At 42.7% G+C, this 22,050-nt stretch overlaps 1 protein-coding gene across 9 annotated transcripts in view; it reads right to left on the bottom strand.

Moving 5' to 3' along the window:
• LOC107383535 (piezo-type mechanosensitive ion channel component 2) overlaps positions 1 to 15,974 on the bottom strand; it is a 151,287-nt gene extending 135,313 nt beyond the window's left edge. For all 9 annotated transcript variants that reach the window (XM_054746758.2, XM_054746779.2, XM_054746762.2 and 6 more), the window contains exons 1-2: positions 15,699 to 15,974; positions 6,990 to 7,085 (exon numbers count right to left, since the gene is read on the bottom strand). In XM_054746758.2, coding sequence (XP_054602733.1) covers positions 6,990 to 7,085; positions 15,699 to 15,762 — 160 coding nt within the window. In that variant the 5' untranslated portion in view covers positions 15,763 to 15,974. The remainder of the gene's footprint in view (positions 1 to 6,989; positions 7,086 to 15,698) is intronic.
• Positions 15,975 to 22,050: the final 6,076 nt, after the last annotated feature.

Here is a 22,050-nt window from a genome sequence, read left to right as displayed (position 1 = left end):
ACACGTAGAGGAAAATAGCTGAGAAAAGGCAGAGAGGAAATGGAGGACACCAAGTGTTTTAAAAGAAAAACTACAGCTGAGCCGAGGCGCGCCTCGACTGGGGCGCGTCTGATCTGAACTGAGGAGCGGCGAGCAGCGGCCGAATTTCGTGAGCGATTCGCTTCTCGGCGCTTCGCGGCGCTTCCGCGGCCGGTGTGTCCCCGGCGTAAGACCATCGTTTTAATTGTAGCAACCCTCCCCATGAGTGATATCGGTAAGGATTTCCATCTTGCAAGATCATCATTCACATGTTTTTTCTTCTTGGGAGGGGCTCCGGTGGGGGGGTCCCGCAGGGGTCGTTCCTTGGTCCACTTTTGTTTGCCATTTATCTGCTACCTCTGGGGTCAATCTTTCGTAAACATGGCCTATCATTCCATCTGTATGCTGACGATTGCCAGACTTACTCTCCATTGTGTCAGGAGAAAGGTCACTCTATTCAGTCCTTTGTCTCCTGTGTTAATGAGGTGAAGTCTTGGCTAATGTCCAACTATCTACATCTGAATGAGGGAAAGAAAGAGCTCATTGTTTTTCACCCCAACAGCAGGAATGTGGATCGTTATGCTGATCTTGGCCCTCTTTCTCCATACTCAAAACCAGTTGTTACCAGTTTGGGGGTGAAACTTGATGTAGGACTTAAATTTGATGCTCACATCAATTCTGTGATCCGGTCCAGTTTCTTTCACCTGAGACGCCTTGCTAAAATCAAGCATATGCTGTCGAGAGCCCACCTGGAGCGGGTACTGCACGCCTTTGTAATTTCTCGGCTTGACTACTGCAGCTCTCTCTACGCAGGGTTGTGTCAGTCAACACTGCATTGCCTACAGGTTGTGCAGAACAGCGCTGCCAGGTTCCTGACTGGGACCAGGAAACGGGACCACATCAGTCCAGTTCTGGCCTCCCTGCACTGGCTTACGATTTCCTATCGCTCACAATTCAAAATACTCGTCTTTGTTTATCATTTCTTCCAGGGTGGTGCTCCCCCCTATCTGGCCACACTCCTGAACAGACATTCCCCATCACGCGCTCTGCGCTCCTCTGACCAAGGCCTGCTCGCTGTCCCTCGGTCTAGGTGTCGTACCCGTGGGGACCGGGCTTTCTCAGTCCTAGCACCATTACTCTGGAACCAGTTGCCACCCTCAGTTAGGCTGTCCCCTTCTCTGCCAGTCTTTAAGAATCACCTAAAAACACACCTCCTCCGCTTGGCGTTTCCAGAACATGTTTGATTATGGCCCTCTATAATGTTGAATCCATTCCACAGTTTTCATTGGTACACTCAATCCATCCACTCAATCCAATTGTGTTTCACACATTTGTATTTTACCGGAATGTTTCATCTATCTTGTTATTTCCATTTTGTATTTTGTAATTTGTATTTTGTAATTTGAATTTCTTTTATTGTTGATTTATTCAGTATAATTACTTACAACTGTACCATGTTCAGCGCTTTGGGCTTCCTGACAGGGTTGCGGAAGGCGCTTTATAAATAAAGCTTTGATTGATTGATTGATTGATTGATTGACTTTCTTTAAAAGTGGGATGTAGTTTAGTTTGGTTAGATCTGCCAGCTTGGGAGAGACATTAATTCCCAGGTATGTGATACAGTAAATCCTCTAATATTAGCCTGTATTTAATTAACTGCCGGTATCATATTTTGGCCGGTGTCGGCGGAGGTGAATGATGGCCGGGTTTTTATTGTGGCCGGGTGGAATGTGGTAACAAGCAAGTACGGGGGGCGGTTGTGTCATCCGTCTCACTTTTGATTTGCCAGTGATAGACCACGAGGGTAACTTTAACCGTGCGGAGACGAAGAGGAGGAGAAAATTTGGTATCAAGTTCAAAGAGAACGTGCTGATTATGCTGCAGAACACTCTGGGGAGCAGTAGCAGGGGTTGTATGAACTAGTCACTAGTCGACTTCACCGCTCTATAGTGACTTTTTATGCCTGTCATCGACTAGTCGCTGTCACGTGATAATGACCGGCAAGATGCAGTCCAGGGAAAAGACAGCAGCCTGCTGTCAGCAGGTGACAAGCTCCTGCGCGTCGGGAGGCAACGCGCTGTAGAGAGTCGGTACTGACACCCGCCGTAAAACGGACATTTAACCAAATTGTGATGTTTACCCTCTTGCAATTTAACATTCCCCTCACCCCATCCTAACCTTAACCAGCTTGCGCATGGAAAGCTCTGATTGTTGACGTGCTACAGACATCTGCATCCTGAGCACGGCCACAGTAACATTATCAAATCAGGTGTCGCCACCTCAAAAACTAATTTAACACACGATTGTTCATGTTGGCTCATTTCCTTTTATGTTTTCTGTCTTTTATTCTTTTATTTGTACCTGATGCGTTTCGCTGCTGTGGATCGGGGCGCATCACCTGTTTTGTCCTTGGTGACGCATCTCACTGATGAGGCCGGCGAGCACTCCGCTGTTTTTGCGGTCGGTAGATCTTTTAGAACTGCAGTTCAAAGGTAACTCATAAGGTGAATATATATGAACCCAGGTAGCAGTTTTTCTTTAGGATTGAGAGGAGATGCAGGAAGTTAATAAACAGGCAGGACAGAAAAATAGTCAAATAAAAACAAGTTAGTTTTTGTACCTGGTGGTTGCAACAAACAGACACCATTGAAGGTAATCAGAAGTGAGGAACAGAAAATGAAATAATTATTTTAATGTTTAGAGCAGCAGGAACTCCGAGAGGCTGCAGGCGCATCAGTGAGTTTGCGGCCGCTGCGCAGGGGGAGGGGAGAGAGGGCTGAAGCAGAAACTACCGTTGTTAAAAGAAATGTGTTTAACTTTGAAAATGTGGGCGCAATTTTAATTGTCAAAACTCCAGCGAACCATTAGTTCATTTTGCTCAAATAGAAATTGAGGCCTGCCTCTAATTCTGGTCCTCCTTCCAATAAAGGCCTGGAGCTTGATGAGCTTGCGTCAAATACAGGCCCGGGCCTGTATTAGAAGATTTACGGTATTCCCTGATTTCAATTGTGTATTAAGCAAATTGACAAAAGAGAAATTAATTGGTAGAACTGTGGATTTTAACCAGTTTATGGAGTAATCTGAAACTCTTGAAAAAGAGTTGATCAGTTCTATTGAATGGGAGAGAGAGGATTGAGAATTCTGGAGAAATAGTAAAACATCATCTGCATAAAGACTGATCTTATGTTCCATTTTCTTACACTCTATCCTTTTAATATTTGTTGCTTGCCTAATTGCTGCCGCTAGTGGTTTGATAAAACTAGCAAACAGTGACGGGGAGAGTGGGCATCCCTGCCTGGTCCCCCTCTGAAGACAGAAGCTAGCTGATATTTGGTCGTTTGTCCTGACACGTGCTGTTGGTGAACTGTATAATGTTTGTAGCCAGTTTATGAAGAAGTTCCCAAAGCCACATTTATGTAAAGTTGCAAAGAAGAACTTCCAGTTAACTCTATCAAAAGCCTTTTCTGCATCTAGGGATAATATACTAGTTTCTATGTTTCTACTGTAAGAGAAATCTATCAAATTAAGTAATCTACGCGAGTTTGTGGATGACTGTCTACCCTTAATGAAACCAGTTTGGTCAGGGTGTATTATGAAGGGGGTTACCTTCTCTACTCATTTTGCCAGGGCTTTACAAATTATTTTGAGATCAACATTAATAAGAGAAATTGGGCGATAGCTAGTAGGAAATGCAGGGTCTTTGCCTGGTTTTAACAAGAGACTAATATTGGCTGAATTCATGTTTGGCTGTAATCTGCCACTCTCTTCAATTTCCCTCACCATTCTGAAAAATGTTGGAGCCAGAATGATCCAGAATTCTTTGTAGAACTCTACTGGGAACTCGTCTGGGCCTGGAGCTTTCCTATTCGTCATGGATTTAAGGGCTTCCTGGAGCTCAGCTGATGTTAGTGGCAAGTCCAGGACTGTAACTTGGCTGTCTGATAATTTAGGAAGTGTTATCCTGTCAAGGAACTCATTGATCTCATTATCTGATGGGTTTATCTGTGGTGAGTACAACGTTTGGTAAAAGTCTCTGAAGGTGTTGTTTATTCTTTCAGGGTCATAAACTATATTACCGGTTAAGTCTTTAACAGCAGATATGGTAGTTTTCTCTTTATTAATTTTTAACTGGCTAGCTAAAAATTTACCTGATTTATTACTATGTTCAAATTTTTCTATTTGTAGTCTTTGTGCTAAAAATTGTGTCTTTTTGTCAATAATTCCAAGAAGTTCTAATTTAGGGATCCTTAGTACTAATTGATTGTCATTGCAACGCCACAGCCAAGAGTATTGTTGCTGACCATGTCCGCCCCTTTATGACCACCCATCTTCTGATGGCTACTTCCAGAAGGATAATGTGTCATGTCATAAAACTCGAATAATCTCAGACTGGTTTCTTGAACATGACAATGAGTTCATTGTACTCAAACGGCCTCCGCAATCCACAAGGGAGACGATATGATATATCATGATATATTGCGATACATTCAGCCAGACGATATTAGCGATTTTTTAAAAACTGAATTTATTGAAGGAGAATTCAATAAACAGTCCAAACTGATAAGTAACATGATTAACATGAGGTATCTGAACCAAAATAGAGGGATGTACATTTCAGTGGTGAAAACCATAGATATGTATATAAACACAGTGTTTATATACATATGTATGGTGGAAATAAAACCCATTGCTAACTGCTGCCAACTAGCGGTCGGCGTTTGAATTGCACCAAAAGAAAAGAAAACACACAAATGTTTGCATGTTAATTCTTCCACAAAATGGATACACAGCTTTTGTATATTGACATATTATCGCAGGAAAAAATATCAGGATATACTGTCACATCAATATTTTCTTACATCCCTAAGATATAGATAATAGAGATAGATAGATAGATAGATAGATAGATAGATAGATAGATAGATAGATAGATAGATAGATAGATAGATAGATAGATAGATAGATAGATAGATAGATAGATAGATAGATAGATAGATAGATAGATAGATAGATAGATAGATAGATAGATAGATAGATAGATAGATGATAGATAGATAGATAGATAGATAGATAGATAGATAGATAGATAGATAGAGATAGATAATAGAGATAGATAGAGAGATAGATAGAGAGAGAGAGATAGATAGAGAGAGATAGAGAGAGATAGAGAGAGATAGAGAGATAGAGAGATAGAGAGATAGAGAGATAGATAGATAGATAGATAGATAGATAGATAGATAGATAGATAGATAGATAGATAGATAGATAGATAGAGATAGATAATAGAGATAGATAGAGAGATAGAGAGATAGAGAGATAGAGAGATAGATAGAGAGAGATAGAGATAGAGAGATAGAGAGATAGAGAGATAGAGAGATAGAGAGATAGAGAGATAGAGAGATAGAGAGATAGAGAGATAGATAGATAGATAGATAGATAGATAGATAGATAGATAGATAGATAGATAGATAGATAGATAGATATACAATTAAATGAAGAAGGTCATTAAACAAACCAGATTTGTTTTAATTACTCTTAAGGAAAAATAATTTCTTCTAGATCCATGAACACGAGTATTTTGTTGATCAGCCATAATAATAAAAACAAATTAACTATTATAATATTTATTGAAGTAAAAACTTGTTTTGTTGTTATAAGTGACTGTAATGACATAAAATGTCTGAAGAGAATCTCTCGAGTTTTTGAAACATTTATTAGTTTCTGTTCTCGTGAAAAACTAATATTTAGTTTTATTTGCCGCTTTTGGGCAATCGCAGATTCTGCTTTTTGCAGGTTCTGCTTTTTGCATTAGTTTCATTTTTGGGGCTGAAAAAAAATTTTTATTTCAGTTTTATTGAAAGAAAAAAACTACTAAAGGTGATCAACAATCAGCTATCTGACAGGTGGGCATCCAGCCTCACTAGAAGCCTTTTCTCCTTAACTATTGATGAGTCTGTAAGTGGTCCACTTTCTTCACTCTCCTTCCTGCTTGTTATTTCAGCTGGAGACGAAGAGACGAATCTCAGACTGGATGCTGCTCCCTCCACCGATCTGGGCGTATAAGTATTATTAAACGCTGCATGCGGGCTCCTGCTGAAACCCAGATTATTACTGTGGAGGTCTGGGAGGTGTGCTGTTTAGTATTTTGTGGTGGAGGGGAGTGCAAGAATGCAAGGCTGAAATCCCACATTCATCATCCGCATAGGAGAACAGTCACCTCAGTCACTTCTCAGAAACCGCAGAGGTCCGTCGTGATTTATGCTTTCAAATGGTTCCGACACACTTGAGAAAGAAGCTGGTTGGATTTAAACATGACCCGAATGTTTCAACTAAACTCAAGACACTAAATCAAACCTTCTAAAGAGGCTAACCGTTATCAAAAACAAGAACAATTACAGAATCTTCTGGGTTTCAAAGGTAATTTTTAGCATTCATAGCAGCTTCATCTGAGCAAATAGTCCACAGTGTCTGTTTTCATCCAGCTTGAACTGACAGATCAAAACTTTTTATCTGAAAATCTGGCTAACAGTGGATCACTCTTATTATTACAGATGGAATCATGCCTGTGCTAACCAATATTAGATTTCGTGGACCAAACTGGATGCCAAGTTCAACCTCATCACAGCGAAACTCGAATCCCCTGCAGAAAGGCTGGTTTCTGTTACAAAGCACAACATTCAGACCCAACGGGTTTTTAGGGAAGGAGTCTAAATTCTCTCAAAGTTAGTGTCCAATCCTGGACAGCTTTCCTGCTTCAGTTCTTTTCCTGCTCAAACACATCTGAATCATGGGTTGAACCACCTGTTCAGCAGCTCATCGGGCACTGCAGAAGCCAGTTAATCACCTGCTGATTAAATTCAGTTGTGTTGGAGCAGAGAAACCTCTAAAACATGCTGGACGGTGGCCGTGGAACACCAGAATCGGACACCACTACTCTAAAGCTTGGGAAGAGGACAGACATAAATCTTTACCTTGCATCGTTGTGCACGTGGGCTCCGGGAAGAGTGGGATAAGCAGGAGATAGATGAGGTAGATGAAGGACAGGACATTGTACCTGAACAGGCAAGCTGCAGGGCAAAAAGACACAAAGCATCCATGATTACATCATGATAAACACAGATCTAGGTTCTGCTGGAGGTTTCTTCCTGTTAGAGGGGAGCTTTCCTCTCCACTGTCGCTGCATGCTTGCTCAGTATGAGGCAGGGGTGGGCAACGCCATTGCTTAAGAGCCACTATCCAACATGTTTTAGTTGTTTCCCTGTTCCAACACACTTCATTCAATGGTTGAATCACCTTTTCAGCAGGGTGTCAAGCTATGCAGAAGCCCTGTAATCATCTGCTGATTATATTAGATGTGTTAAAGCAGGGAAACGACTAAAACATGCTGAATGGTGGCCATCGAGGACCAGGACTGCCCACCCCTGGTGCTGTGCAGCTCTGCTGGGATTCAGTTTGTTCAATGTTTACTTTGTAAGGTGCCGTAAGATGACTATATAAATAAACTGAATTTAATTGATTTCAAATTACACCTTTTTCCTCAAGTTATTGTTTTTTTAATAGAATACATAGTAGAAGCAGACATTGGGATCATCATTGAGTTTTTAAAACTAAAAGGATTTAGGACAAACATGTTTATTTTGTAATAGCATCACACTTTAGTCGTATTTTTGCTAAAGGTAAACAAATGAATCCTGAAGACTGGACACAAAAGTATCTCACAGTTAAAGAACTTTGATTTTAAATCATAAAAATGATTTAGTAGTTTAAAGAATAACTTTTATTTTACTTATGGCATAAAAACGGATAAATCTGTATAAATTACACAGAAAGACACAATAAAAATGACTGAAGAAGATGAGAATCTGTGTTTTTTTTTAATATTAAAAAATATCAAAAATGTGAACAATTCAAATAAAACATCTAAATGCAGAACAAGTGCTGGTGTGCTGATTATAATTGACTGAATTGTATTATTCTGATAAAATGTTTCATTTACAGACTGAGAAGAAGCTCAAAATACACAAAAAGCAGGATTTACAAAAAATATTTGAGAAAAAAACTCACTTCCTCTGATTGGTCATTTTTAATGTTTCCTAATTTAAAAATAAAGATTTTTTTAAGTTTTAGAGAAAAAAGACATTTGAGACTAATAAAAAGTTAAACAGTTTATTTTTGTTTTGTATTCTGCATAAAATCACAATAAAGCCTATTTCAGGTCACTTTACTGGCAGAATAAAGCATTTAGATTTAAATCTGATCATTTAGAGAGGAGTTTAGTTTGGTGGATTTGGCCTTTTTAGCAAAAATATCTAAATTTTGTTGGTATATGTAGTTATTTCTCGTGCATCTTATGAGTTATTGGCTCCCAGAGCCTTTTTTAAACACGTGATGCTGGAAAGTGTAACAATCCCAAACACATGTCCCATCTAAGGACACAACTGAAGTCTTTTAGTCTTTGTGATCAAACGCTCGAGTGCAAAGATGACTTCCATAACCCCTTCACTGAATCATCGATCCTCGACACACCCCTTTCCCCAAGTCCAACTGACCTTCCAACCCATTCACCAGTCACACGCACGCACACACGCGCGCACACACGCACACACACGCACACGCACACACACACACACACACCCTCTACCATGTGAAATGACAGAAAAAAAATAAAATCCCAGTTCCGATTACAGGTCAAACCTCAAAGTTAGCACAAACTATGGCGCTGGCAGCAGAAGGTCTTTGAACATATTTAGGTCAGGAAGTGAGGAGGAAAGCTCACAGTGACTCTGTGTCATATGTGGACGCGTAGTCTGACCTCCCAAATTTGTCTTTGCTGTTGTATCAACAAGCACAGAGTTTACAAGCGAGACGGCTGAACAAGTTATCGTCTAAGTCGCAGAATTCAGCAGCACGACTCCTGAAAAATTACACTTAACTGCAGAAAACGGTGCTTTTATTTATCTTAGCGGAGTCAATGGAGCCATTCATTGACATTTGACTTGGCTCTGGCTTTTCCCTCGGTGGAGAAGTAAGTGCACCTCCCGCTTTTCTCCACGCTCAGATGCAGACCAGTGAAAAACCAACAAACGTTAATAAAAGTCAGGCAAGCGGATTGGTTGGGGGGGGGGGCTGTGTTTGTGCAAGTCACAAATATCTGCAGATTATTTATCTCTGATAGTTTCAGTTGTGATTCTGCATGAGAAAATCCTCGTTTTTAGCCCTGATGGTTTGTTTTGGTCCAAGCTTCTTGATGAGAGAACGGCTCACAACCTTTGTTTCATCACTACGCACCATTTCCTCCTTTTTATAAAATCTCACATGAAACCTGTCAACCACTGTCATATTTGCTCTTCTGCACAGATTTAGAGACTCAGAGACGTCTGCAGGCTCTCCTCTCCTCCTGCTGCTGGCCTGCAGACACTTGACCACAGCCCATTTGCCTCTGCTGGATGACTCACCATCAGAGCAGAAGAATGAAAATAAACTGCAGTTGTTTTCAGACATTCAATTACTGCAAAAAAAAATAATAATCCACATTCAAGGCTGAATGAAGCTTTTGTGTCAGCTAAAGTCATTATTACAGAAGCAAGAAGGCAACACTGAGTTGCTTGTGAAGTTAATGTTTAAGACCAGAAACGTGGACGAACAAAACACAGACGATGAGGTAAAGCAGTGCCAGGCCCAACAGAGAACTGGGAGATAACGCAGGAATTTAAAAGTAATAAAGAGCATTCCAGCACACGTATTTTCATCGTGGCTTTCATAAGAGCATTAAACCTAACATCAGCTTCCTTTCAAGTCAGGTTCAAAGAAATCCTTAACAAGCTTTCAGGATTTTTTTTTTCAAATCTAAATTTTTCCCCTAATCAATAAAAATCTGATTAAATCCACTTTAAAAGGAATCTGTGCATTTTGGCTTGTTTTAAGCACCCCCTAGAGTCTGTTTTAACTCACAGTCTTAAAACCAAAAGTTAAACTCTCCTCCTCGCTGTGAGTTTGTCTTTTTTTGCACCTTAATCTAACTGCTGAAATGTCTCCTCAGCCTTCATTGGTGTCCACAGGAGTGATTCATCATGTTCACAATCTAAAACATGCAGGAATCACGTGCTGGACGCAGACTCCAGCGCTAGCATGTTAGGTTCACTTTACGAAGACTAATAGGAAGCACACTCTGCATACGTCAAAGTTGCAAGTGCGGTATTCTAGCCACAGAGGGTGGTGGGATTTGAGTGACATTTCATTAACCCATTAAAGGGTCATTTCAGCAGATACTGGCTCAAAATCAGATTTAAAATATGAAAATGTTGCATAGTATGCCTTTAAGTCATAAATTGATTCAATCTAGCACTAAAAGTAATCGAAAGCCTTTAAAATCCAAAATCTGGAAAAACTGGAAAAAATGTAATATGTTGCTAAAGTTAATTTATGTCAGTTATTCTACTTAAAGAGAAAAACTAATGTATGAGACAGGCTCATTCCATGCAAAGCCAGATATTTAAAACCTTTATTTGTTATAGTTGTGATGATTATGAATTACAGCTGATGAAAACCCCACATTCAAAATCTCAGACAAATAGATTGTGAAAAGTGTGAATATTCTAGACTCAACGTGTCACACTCTAATCTGCTAAAGAATCCAAAACAGGTGAAAAGGGTTCCTCAGCCTTTAGACAGTCTCTCGGTCTAAGCTGAATTAATGAAATAATTGGACTTTTGCACCATATTCAGATTTTTCATGTTTTACCTGTATGTTAACTTTATTTTATTGGGGCATCAGAAGAAAGGAACAATAAATCTTCAGTAAACAAACTTTATAGTTTGTTTTGGTTTTACTTTTTAGTTAAAGCTTTACAGCAGCATTGTCCAAGGGGCTGGAAACAATTGGGGGCCATGGGGCCATGGACACCTCTTAATTAAATTTAAGAAGTCTAAAACACTCATCATACAAATAATTGCAAAACCTTAAAATTTCCAAAAATGTTCAAATAATGAGATCATGGTTACAAATTTGATTGTTTTTAAATTGAACACATATGTGCATATTTTTGTTACTTGCTATGAATCATAAGTAGAATGCATGTTTTTTTAATTCATTTAATACATTCATATTCCAAGAAGTTAAATTGGATTTAATCATTGAATTACAGAGCTAATGAATGAATAAACAGGGTTAAATAAATGTAGCGTGATGAATTGCCCATCTTTGACCTAAAAGGCCCTGCTCTATTTGCTCTGCCCAAGCAGAAACACAAGTTTCTGACACAAGCCTAGTCTACAAGATATGGGCCAAGGCCACTCATACTCTGTGCTCTTATCTAAACTGTTGCTTCCTCGGACAGCACAAGAAAGAAGACCAAGAACTCTATTAAATAATAATTAAATAACGTCTGTTAGTCCAAATAATCATGTGAAGCTAATGTTCAATCAATCTGTGAAATAAGAATATTAATTACTTGATATTATAATCCTATGATAGTATTTTTATAAGTAATATAACTTTAAATATTTACACTAGACTGATCACACTTAATGCTAAGGCACATGACACATTTCCTTTTTCTGATCCAATCAGAACCTTCCAGATCTGACACGAGGCGTGGTTTTGTTGGTGCTTGTATAATGCCCTTTTGTTGGCAAATTCTGATTTGACAGTAAATCAAAACATCCAAACTATAAAGCTATGCCCCACGTCATCTTAACTTGAGTTCCAAGCGTTCTAGAGAAGTTATCAGAGTGGCCAATCCGTAACTTTCCTCTTAAAGCCAAAAGAACCTAACGACAAGCTGGATTAAATCTGTTGCATGTTCCACCTGCTGCAACGGCTCCTTCAGAACAAAAGCTGAACCATCACAACACTTCAGGGTCTCGCTAGATGCCAATAAAACTGTCGTGACCTGGGAGTATCTCAAGACGGGACTGGTCGGCAACTGCGGCTTTGCTACAGGCTTCAGTTCCAGACAAGGTCCAAGCTGGACCTCGACACTTCTGGATCTAAACGGGAACTTCCGTTGGGGTACGTAGACCGACAGATGGCATCTCAATGTGTGTTATAATCACCAAAACAAAGCTTAGAGCGAAATACCCTTTCACTCCCTGTCAGAACTAATCGTTTCTCCAGATTTGCTGGTTCTGAACATATTTCACACACACACCATCCTCAGTCTTACTCCACCTTAGTTACATCATTCACATAGTGTTTAAAGTTAGTCTTGTTTAATTTGTTTAGAAATAAATCTTTTAACTTTTTTAACCTGACTCTTTCTTGGAGTTGATATGAAGTGTTGCTCAATCCCTGCAATAAAAAGATCTGATCTTCTGGTTAAATTTACTCAAAGATCCATTAAGGTGATATTTCATATTTCATGACATTTCACATTCTATGGTTTCTAATTAAATGTAAGAACATCTTCTCTACATAAACAAGATGTTGTTCAAAAAAGACGCAATGATTTAGAATAGGGCTGCAGCTATCGAATATTTTTGTAATCGAGTACTCTATCGAATATTTTATCGATTAATCAAGTACTCTAATAAATCACCCTTGTGTTTGTAAACCATTATATCAAATAGCATGTTATAAAATATGAAAGACCTCTTCAAATGAGCACGCAATTGCCAGTTATTCTTCAAGTTTTATTCAAAATTAGTTTCAAAACTTCAGCACTTCAACTTTACTTTACAGTAAACAAATGCGAGCGGCTGCGGCCCAAATAGCACCAGAACCGCTCACGGCGCATGCGCAAACATGGCTCGCCAGCTGTTTCCCTATTAACACACGTCCGTTTTAATTTCTGGACTTTTTTTTGTCTCCCACTAACAAGGATTGTCGAAAGCATGTTTGCCGTGGTTATGTCAAATTATACTGATCACACAACATTATTTACTTTCTTTCATTTTCCTCCGTCACTCTCATAAATACCCATGTCCTCCTGCAGCAATCCTGAGGGACAACGGACATCAATAACAACACAGTAAAAAGTCCGACGTGTTGTAAAAACTGCTATTTTTAACACATTGTAAGACCAACGTGTTGCTACCAGATGTACGGTGTGAGCTGAAACTAAGTGCTACAAATGAAAAAGTCGCAGTGTCTGCAGAATGTATAGAAATACAGGCTAAAATGCATTATCTTGTAGAGGCTCCGAGTCCGCTCGCAGAAGAGACATTTACATGTGGATGTTTCCTCGTCAGGTGCTGCAGCATGGAGGATGTGGTGTTGTGGTAGGCTAAATCCATTTTACAGTATTTACACTGGACTACGTTTTCCGCCTTACGACGTGAAAAATGATCCCACACCTTTGACATTTTGTCTTTTTCGCACTCCACCGGGGTCCATGTTGTCCGCCATGGCTTAAGAGAACGTTAAGTAACATTCGCTACTCGCGTGTGCATTCAGTGCAGTATGTATGTGCGTCACTTATTTCGGTCCGGGTGAAACATGATCCCGGGTGATTGCAAAGCCATGAATGAATTAAATATGAATTAAACGAAGCCTCGAGGCAGAAAATTTGACTTGAGGATTTTTTGTACTCAAATTATTCGAGGAATCTTTTCTGCCCTAATTTAGAATATTTCTATTTCTTCAATCAGGATGACAACAACATCTCCAGTTGACAGGCTGACAAAATCGAACGTTTAACAGCTTTCCATTTTTGGTTCTTTTTTAAAACACAGGAAAGGTTTCTCTTCACCTTGCTGACAGTTTCGTTTGCGTCTGCAAACATCCTCAAAGCAGACGCTGATGGTGGCGTCACTTCCTAACCCGTTTATCCGCGAGCAGCAGAGGGCGACAACGTCCTCTGCTGCCCACTCTCCCCTCTCCAATGTTGCAGGCCCATGCGTGATCCAATGTGTAAACCCCAGCGTCTCTGTTCATAGTCCCACATCCACGTCGCCACCATCAGCTTCAGCTCTGAGGATGCTTGCAGACGCAAACAAAACTGTCAGCAAGGTAAAGAGAAACCTTTCCTGTGTTTTAAAAAAGAACCAAAAATGGAATTAGAAGCCAAACACAGAAAGAACATACCAAAGATATTTAACAGCTTTATTCATACTTTTTTAAATTATTGGCCTTTGTGTTTGGAGTTTCCATCCTTCAGATGAGGCGTCTGGGAAAGTAACTGCTGGTAATGATGTTCACACTCTAAACTCTTCCAGTAAACACATAAACAGTGGCCTGTTTGATCAGGAAAACAGTAATTGTGTGTGTGTGTGTGTGTGTGTGTGTGTGTGTGTGTGTGTGTGTGTGTGTGTGTGTATTGTGTACACACGGGCTCAATAGAGGTGCTGTCAGATGCTGGACACGAAACAGCGACTCGGTAGCGTCAGCAGACAGGTCTGTCAGGACGTGAAAAGCAGGAGTTTGCAACATACATCAAACACGCATGAACACATCCAGAAAGTGTTCGAGTCCAGATGACATCTGCTGCTTTAAAGTTTGTTTTCTGTGAGTTTACGTGCAATTTAGAGAATGTCAGAGCCAGAGGTGATTGAAGCTGTTTTTAAAGACTAAAGCTTGCTCTTTAGATTGTAACTGAAACAAATCAGGTGATGCACCTTTGAAGATTTTTTACCTTTTCCCTTTTTTCCACCTACTGGACATTTCCCTAGGTTATGGTGAACAGCTTGGGTACATGACAAGTACTCATTGGCACTTTGAAGTTAAAAAAAAACATAAAATATTAAAAGGTATGTTTACGATAAAAGGGAAAGCAATTCTTCTCCCCCTCACAACCGCATTATTAATTCATACTGTTAAAACGACTTTCCACGAATTAATGGAGACGACGCATAGCCTCACAATTGCTTTTGGAAATAAAGGGCAGGCCGGCCTGTCAGGCCGTGCATTATGGTGGTACTGAGTGGGTCTTATCTGTAGAAAGCATGCCGTTAGCTTTAAAAGTGCACCAACACCACACTGGAACCTCAGTGGCAGTTTGGTACTAATCATTTTTCACTTGTGGCCTACCACAGGATTACAGCAGTAAGTAAATGGCCGTTAAGCTATATCCAAAAACTTTAAAATCCAAATGTATCAATAAAAAAGGTGCAAATATGGAGGAAAATGTAGAAACTCACACAAGTCCAAGTGACAATCCTCTTACTCAGTGAAGTCAGAATAATGGGTAAACAAGCTCCCACACAGTAATTTTGGGGAATGTGAAACAGCAGTGAAAACACTGTCAGCGCTCTGTAAATGTTAATTAATGACAGCAACTCTATCAGCAGCTAGATTACCATCAACAATGATGATTCATGAGGAGCCAAGGAGCAAACCTGAGCAACCACAGAGACAAATTAGAAAAACCCCACAGGCATGTCGTGTTTGTGCGTTTGGTGTGAAACATAACATCTGGCAATCAAGAGAGTTTCTGATTTTAGTGCCTTTGGAGGCTGACTGGGACATGCACAACGCAGGGATGTGACATCCAGATGTGCAGATCTGACTATGCAGAGGTGAACTTCCAGGTTCATGAGGTCAACCCTGCACAACTTTTTAATATTACACCCGCATTTAGCAGATCAGCGAATAATCAAATATGTATTCAAATGATTTAATATGGAAATTAAATGAGCATATTAATGAGTTGATTAAAAAATAAGCATAGTGTGGGTCGGTAATTAAAAAAACGCTTTGGCTACATTCTGATGCGTAAAAACTGCTTTTTAAAGCCAAAACTCACCAGCTGCAAGACATAGCGGCAGCAGAAACCTGAAGATCAGTCCGCACGCCACTTCAGAGGCCATGACTCCCGGCTGCCCGTGAGGAGTCCAGGTAACAGACGCCGGAGATAGTCTCTCTAAGGTTCGGGTTTCTCTCGCATCCCAGGCTCCTGCGCTCCGTCAGATCCCAGCCAACGGCTCCTCGGAGCGCCCACATCGGCTCCACCACCACCTCTCCTCCCTCTGTAATCACACCTGAGCTTGGGCCATTCCAGACAGGCACAGCGCTTTCACAGCCACGGACGCTTTGTGTCGCCGGTTCATGCTGCCGACACTCAGCAGCCGAGGCGCGTAAAAGGCATGTCTAGTATTCAGGTGCGCAGCGGGACGCTTACAAACGACCGGAGAAAAGGCGCCGAGAAGTCCAAAAAACCCAAAGGAAACCTCCTCTAGAACAACAAAACAACTTCAGATAGTTACAGATTCAAATAATGAACTGACTTATTTACACTTTTCAGCTGTGGGTGGATTAAAAAAGACGCAGAAAGCCTGGATAAGTCGAAACCTCAGTGTGAGGACCCCCTCGGTAATTTGACTTTCTGACTTCTGGTGTGGACTGCCTTCACCAACAGGAGGATACATGACGAGTCTGAGAGTGACAGAGCCCTCAGCCAATCAGAAGTGAGCTGCTGACCGTTAGTCCCGCCTCCTGAGATAATTGGAACCAAGAGGTGGGACGTGGAGACAAATAAAAACAAGATGTGGTGTGGATAAATACTCCTGTAGGGTTGTTTTCATTATTACTCAATATTCACTGTAAGACTTTAAAATGAAGATTCCAGATTCACGTGAGTTCATCATTTCCAGGAGAACTTTATAGATGTTAGAAGATCTTACTTTCATGACTGGACCTGCTTCCTAAAGGCAAACAGCGACATGTACTGGTGCGAAAGGAGCCTGCACGCGCGCACGCATTAGTTACCGCAGCTGGCCGGCCACTATTTTGCCTCTAAGAGAAGGAAAAGAGATAAATGACCAGATCATGAAATAATTATGAGAGACGCAGCAAAATGTTTGCATGAAGATCCAGGTAATGACCTCAATCCAACTGGTTTCCAGTAAAAAAAAAATGTCACAGGAGCTGAGATGAAATGAGCACAGGATGCGCAATCTATATAGAAGCTGCAGATGTTTCCTAGCAGATGACAGAAAATTAACGTATTGTTTTATTCTTGTTTGTTTCCTGCTGTTCCCAGTAGAGCCACCCGCCCTCTGCGAGTCTTGTGGGTTTTTTTTCCGGTTTCCAAGTGCTTCCTTGAGAGAGAGAGAGAGAGAGAGAGAGAGAGAGAGAGAGAGAGAGAGAGAGAGAGAGAGAGAGAGAGAGAGAGAGAGAGAGAGAGAGAGAGAGAGAGAGAGAGAGAGAGAGAGAGGCTTTAGAAGTAAAAGCTTGACCATCTAGAGTCACTATTCTGCATGCACATCTGCAGGATAGAGGCCTTGAAGAACCAAAACGACCAGGATTAGAAACCACGGTTAGAAAAACACACTTGTGTGATTTGGGCTCCACACGACTTGAGTTTATCTTTCTCAGCTTTTTGCAATAAAACAGAAAAGACTCCTTCATGTGATTGAGTTATTGATCTGACTCATTAGGGTTTCATTTAAATCAAATCTGGAGGAAAAAAATCAATTAGGATAATTTTACATCTTTAAAATAAAATGGTCACACATGAGAAGACCCTGGTAACCGGAGCTCCGGGCCCCAATAGAGCTCCGGACCCCACGTGACTCTCAGTTAGTAGACGCCATATTGGCAGGTAAAAGAAGCTAAACAAACACGGATCTTAAGCATGAACGTGAACGGGATCGGCTTGGATTTTACTTCGTCGGAGTTTACTTCACACTTTAAAACCGAAGAAATCATTTTATATAGTCAGAAATTAAATAGACTAAACATCTCCGACCCTTACCGTGCCCCTGGGATACTTTTCAGAAGCTGTCGGAGCGGACTTCTTACCGGACCTGGCCGGGGAACCCCTTGGGATTTACCCGGAGGAGCTGGCTCAGGCGGCTGGGGAGAGGGAAGCCTGGGCCTCTCGACGCTACTGCCCCCGCAACCCGACTCCGGATAAGCGGATGAAAATGGATGGACAAATAACAGATTTACACGTAAGTAGTTTAAATAGAGTGCTGTGCTGTTTGAATGTATAAACTGAACACCAAGAGAAATCACTAGTCTGATTTTTTTCCGTGAATAAAATAAATATGTCCGGCAGGAGCGTCTCAGGATCTGTCTGAGATCTGTCTCGGTGAGACAGATAATAGCAATCCAAAGTGCGTTTCATGTGTGATCTGACAATTGATCAACCATTGCTTAAAAATTAAATACATCTTAGCCGGTTAATTGCTGTGATCATAAGACATGTAAACGGCAGCACGCAGAAATCACGAGGCAACGTTTTACGTGATGTTTACTTGTTGCTATGAGTAATAAGACAGAAAAAGCCACGCCAAAATAAGTTTAGGAAGCCCACTAAGAATCGTAATGAAAGTATTTAAAATAAACACCATACACAGTTGAGGACACGTTGGTTTAAGTACCTGATATGAAGTGGTCGCTGCATAAGTGAAAACCTTTACACTCTGTATCCCACAGCTTCATTTTCGCCCGGTCACTAACGCGTTTTATTACAATGATCCAACGTTTGCGGCGCTCCGGATCTTGGGGAATCCTGTAGATGGCTCATTCCTTATGTCGTCCGTGTCTGTTCTGCATCCTGGGGCACAACAGGAATCTACCATATTTCCTGTCTGATTGAGTTTTCTGACAATAACAAATAGTCCAGCTGCCGGCTTCTACCTGCCAATATGGCGCCGTTTCGATTTGAACTGTTGCATGCCGGGAGAAGTGACGTCAACTCCCGGAGCTTTATGGGCAAAGGCCCGGCCACCATAACACACTCAGGCCCCAATGCCAGGCTTGGGACTTCTGGTTATCTGATTTTAACGTTCCTGAAAAGTATTTAAACATTGAGAGGCACAGATAAATAACTGAATAATTGAAAAAAAAATCATACAATATTTAATCTTTCATTCCACTGTAGCTGGGGAGAGGGAAGTCTGGGCCTCTCGGCTTAGGCTGCCGCCCCCGTGACCCGACTCCAGATAAGTGGCGGAAAATGGATGGATGGATAATTACTTTAAAAAAGACAGATGAGGTATGTTTAAAATTTTTCATGCCTCCATACTTTCTGGTTTCAGAACCAATCATATGTGAGCTGGTGGGATTGCCTAGCCTGCGCCAGCATTTGTAGTTCAAAACCAGCCAGCAAAGAGCAGCAGTGTTATAGAAAAAATGTAAGTCAGTAGATAGAAGTTTTTTCTTGTACCTGAAGTCACGGCATCTTTTTGTTTTACTCTAATAATCGAGTAGAAGTCTAGACAACATTGAGCTAACAATGCTAACTGTTAATTAGAAACAGTCAGCTGTACAAAAATTCTCAAGCCACTTTTTCTGTTACCCACAACAACTATATATTTATCAGCGTATCAACTAACTGTGTACGATTCGTCTTTACTCGTCATCTAGAATCATCTGCTGCTGATTGGTAACTTGAAACTGACTCAGAGTGGGCTTGTTTGTTTTGACACATGGGATGCAGTACCCTAATTTGACCACAGGATGTCATTCTTCCTTCATGCGCCTTAAATGTGTGTTTCAAAAGTTTGAGTAGAGGAGAGTCCACTTGACTGAGAAAGCTTTGGAGCGCAGGCAGCAAACGCATGACTTCAACTAAATACGTAAAAAATAGCTTTATTCTTTTCTGCAATGAATAGGTAAAGCCTGGTTATTCACCTTGTACCTTGTAGGGATTGAGCATCTATGTGGAAACACACCTAAATGTGTGGGTAGCTGTCACGCATGCTGGTGAGTGAAGTGGAGTTGAGGATCCAAACGCTGGGGAGGAAGCAGGCAGGCAGACAAACTGGAACATGTAAAAGTCTTTAATGATGAACGCACGCAGGACATGGAAACAATGAACCGACAAAAGACACAGAACTGAGAGGGTTTAAACACATGAGGGCTGGGAGCTTGGGTGATTGGAAAACGAGAGGCAGGTGGGAGCAATTAACAGAGACACATGACTGAACAGAATGAGGAGACAGGACAGGGTTTGTGACACCATCCCCCCCCCCCCCCCCCCCCCCAAAAGGGCAGATTCCAGACGCCCACAGGAACACAGAGCAGGGCGGGAGGAGGGGGACCAGGAGGGAGGGCCGAGAGGAACCGAGGGACCGGTGGAGAGGAGGCAGGGACCAGTAGAGTCCGGCGGCCTGTGTCTGGGTCAGAGGAGGAGACGGTGACGAGCTCTGGGGGGCCTGCGTCTGGGGCAGAGGAGGAAATGGCGATGGGCTCTGGGGGGACTGCGTCTGGGGCAGAGGAGGAGAGGGCGACGCGCTCTGGGAGGCTCGTGTGGCGAGGGCAGGACCAGCGGTGACCGGAGGCAGAGCCGCGGCAGGTCGAGACGCCGGAGGAGACGTCGACCTCTGGACTGGAGGAGGCGTCAACCTCTGGACTGGAGGAGGTGTCGACTTCTGGTCCAGAGGCGTTGACTTCAGGACACGAGGCGTAGACATCAGGACACGAAGCGTCGACTTCAGGACACGAGGCGGCGTTGACTTCTGGTCCAGAGGTGTCGACTTCTGGACCATCAATTTCTGGACTGTCGACTTCTGGACCGTCGACTTCTGGTCCGGAGGCGTCGACTTCTGGACCGTCGACTTCTGGTCCGGAGGCGTTGGCTTCTGGACCGTCAACTTCTGGAGTGGAGGCGGAGCCGCTGCAGACGGGATCGCTTCCTTGGCTGGTGCAGCCAGACTGGGCTCTGATATCTGGACAGGCTGGCCCGGGGGCGGAGCCTCCTGGACCACCGCTGGAACTGGCGCTGACTGGACAGGTGGCATGGGACCGGGCGCTGACTGGACTGGTGGCGCGGAACCTGGCACTGACGGAAACCGGTAATGCAGGGAGACTAGATTGTCCACCTGGAGCTCCTGGAGACTGAAGATCTGACGGAGTCGGACCAGCTCAGCTCGGAGGCCAGCAGGCCCTGTTGGATGGGCTGCGAGCTCGGTCCTTTGGCCTGGAAACGAGGGAGCTGCTGACTGGACAGAAACCTTTTCCTGGAGATACGGGGAGGATAGGGCATCCAGCTGGAACTCCTGGAGGCTGATGAGTTGATGGAGCCGGCCAAGCTCCGCTTGGATGCCGGCGAGCTCCGTCTGATGGGCTGTAGGCGTGGTCCCTCCACCTGCAGATGAAGGAGGTGCTGACTGGACCGGAGACGGGGCCGCTGATCTGAGTGGGGGCGGGTCCAAGCTGGCGTGCCGAGCCGGGGTAGCGGTGAGCCCGTGGTTCCGTCCTGGGACAGGGGGTGACGGTGGAGCCCGGCATCCTTCCCAGCACCGTGGGCCAACTCCGGGGGAGCACACAGACAGTCTGGTGCCCACATAGCAGGAGCGGTCTAGCTGCATCTCCCAGGCCAACCCCCATCTGGCTCCGGGAGGGTGGAGAGGATCGCTGAGGCTGGGGTTCGGCGGCGGAGTCTGCGGCGAGGCAACGCCGGAGGAGGAGAAGCCGGCTGGTGGTTGGAGGTGAGAAATTGGAGCAGGTACTCCCAGGAGAGAACCTCCCCGCTGGATCCTTTAGGTTGGTTCACTCTGTCACGTGCGCTGGTTAGTGATGCGGAGGTGAGGATCCAAACGCTGGGGAGGAAGCAGGCAGGCAGACAAACTGGAACATGTAAAAGTCTTTAATGATGAACGCAAGCAGGACATGGAAACAATGAACCGACAAAAGACACAGAACTGAGAGGGTTTAAATACATGAGGGCTGGGAGCTTGGGTGATTGGAAAACGAGAGGCAGGTGGGAGCAATTAACAGAGACAAATGACTGAACAGAATGGGGAGACAGGACAGGGTGTGACAGGTAGCGCCTGAAAATGCTAAAGTCAGTGGCAAATCTAGAACATTTTACATGAGGGCGAGGACGAGGGAAAAGGTTAAGACAGGGTGGCAACAATGCTGGACTTCCTCACTGAAGTGTGAAAATCCCCTAAATGTAAATATCCACAAAAAAACTTTAGAGAGTAGATTCACTAAGAAACTGTCATAGATTTTATCATTATGTTTACCAATAAACCCCTTTCCTGCAAATAGAGAGAGAGACAAGGATCAATAAGGCAGACATACAACCAAATCAAAATTTAGTGGCAAGTGCCCAGGGCAAATGCCCTGAACAGCTGGTCACAGAGTTTATTTAAGCAGAGAGATAAGAGAGGAATGGGAGTGGATCGTGTATGGGAGAGAAT

Source organism: Nothobranchius furzeri, chromosome 11 (assembly GCF_043380555.1).
Source record: "Nothobranchius furzeri strain GRZ-AD chromosome 11, NfurGRZ-RIMD1, whole genome shotgun sequence".
NCBI classification, from domain to species: domain Eukaryota; kingdom Metazoa; phylum Chordata; class Actinopteri; order Cyprinodontiformes; family Nothobranchiidae; genus Nothobranchius; species Nothobranchius furzeri.
This window is presented reverse-complemented; position numbering and strand designations above follow the sequence as displayed.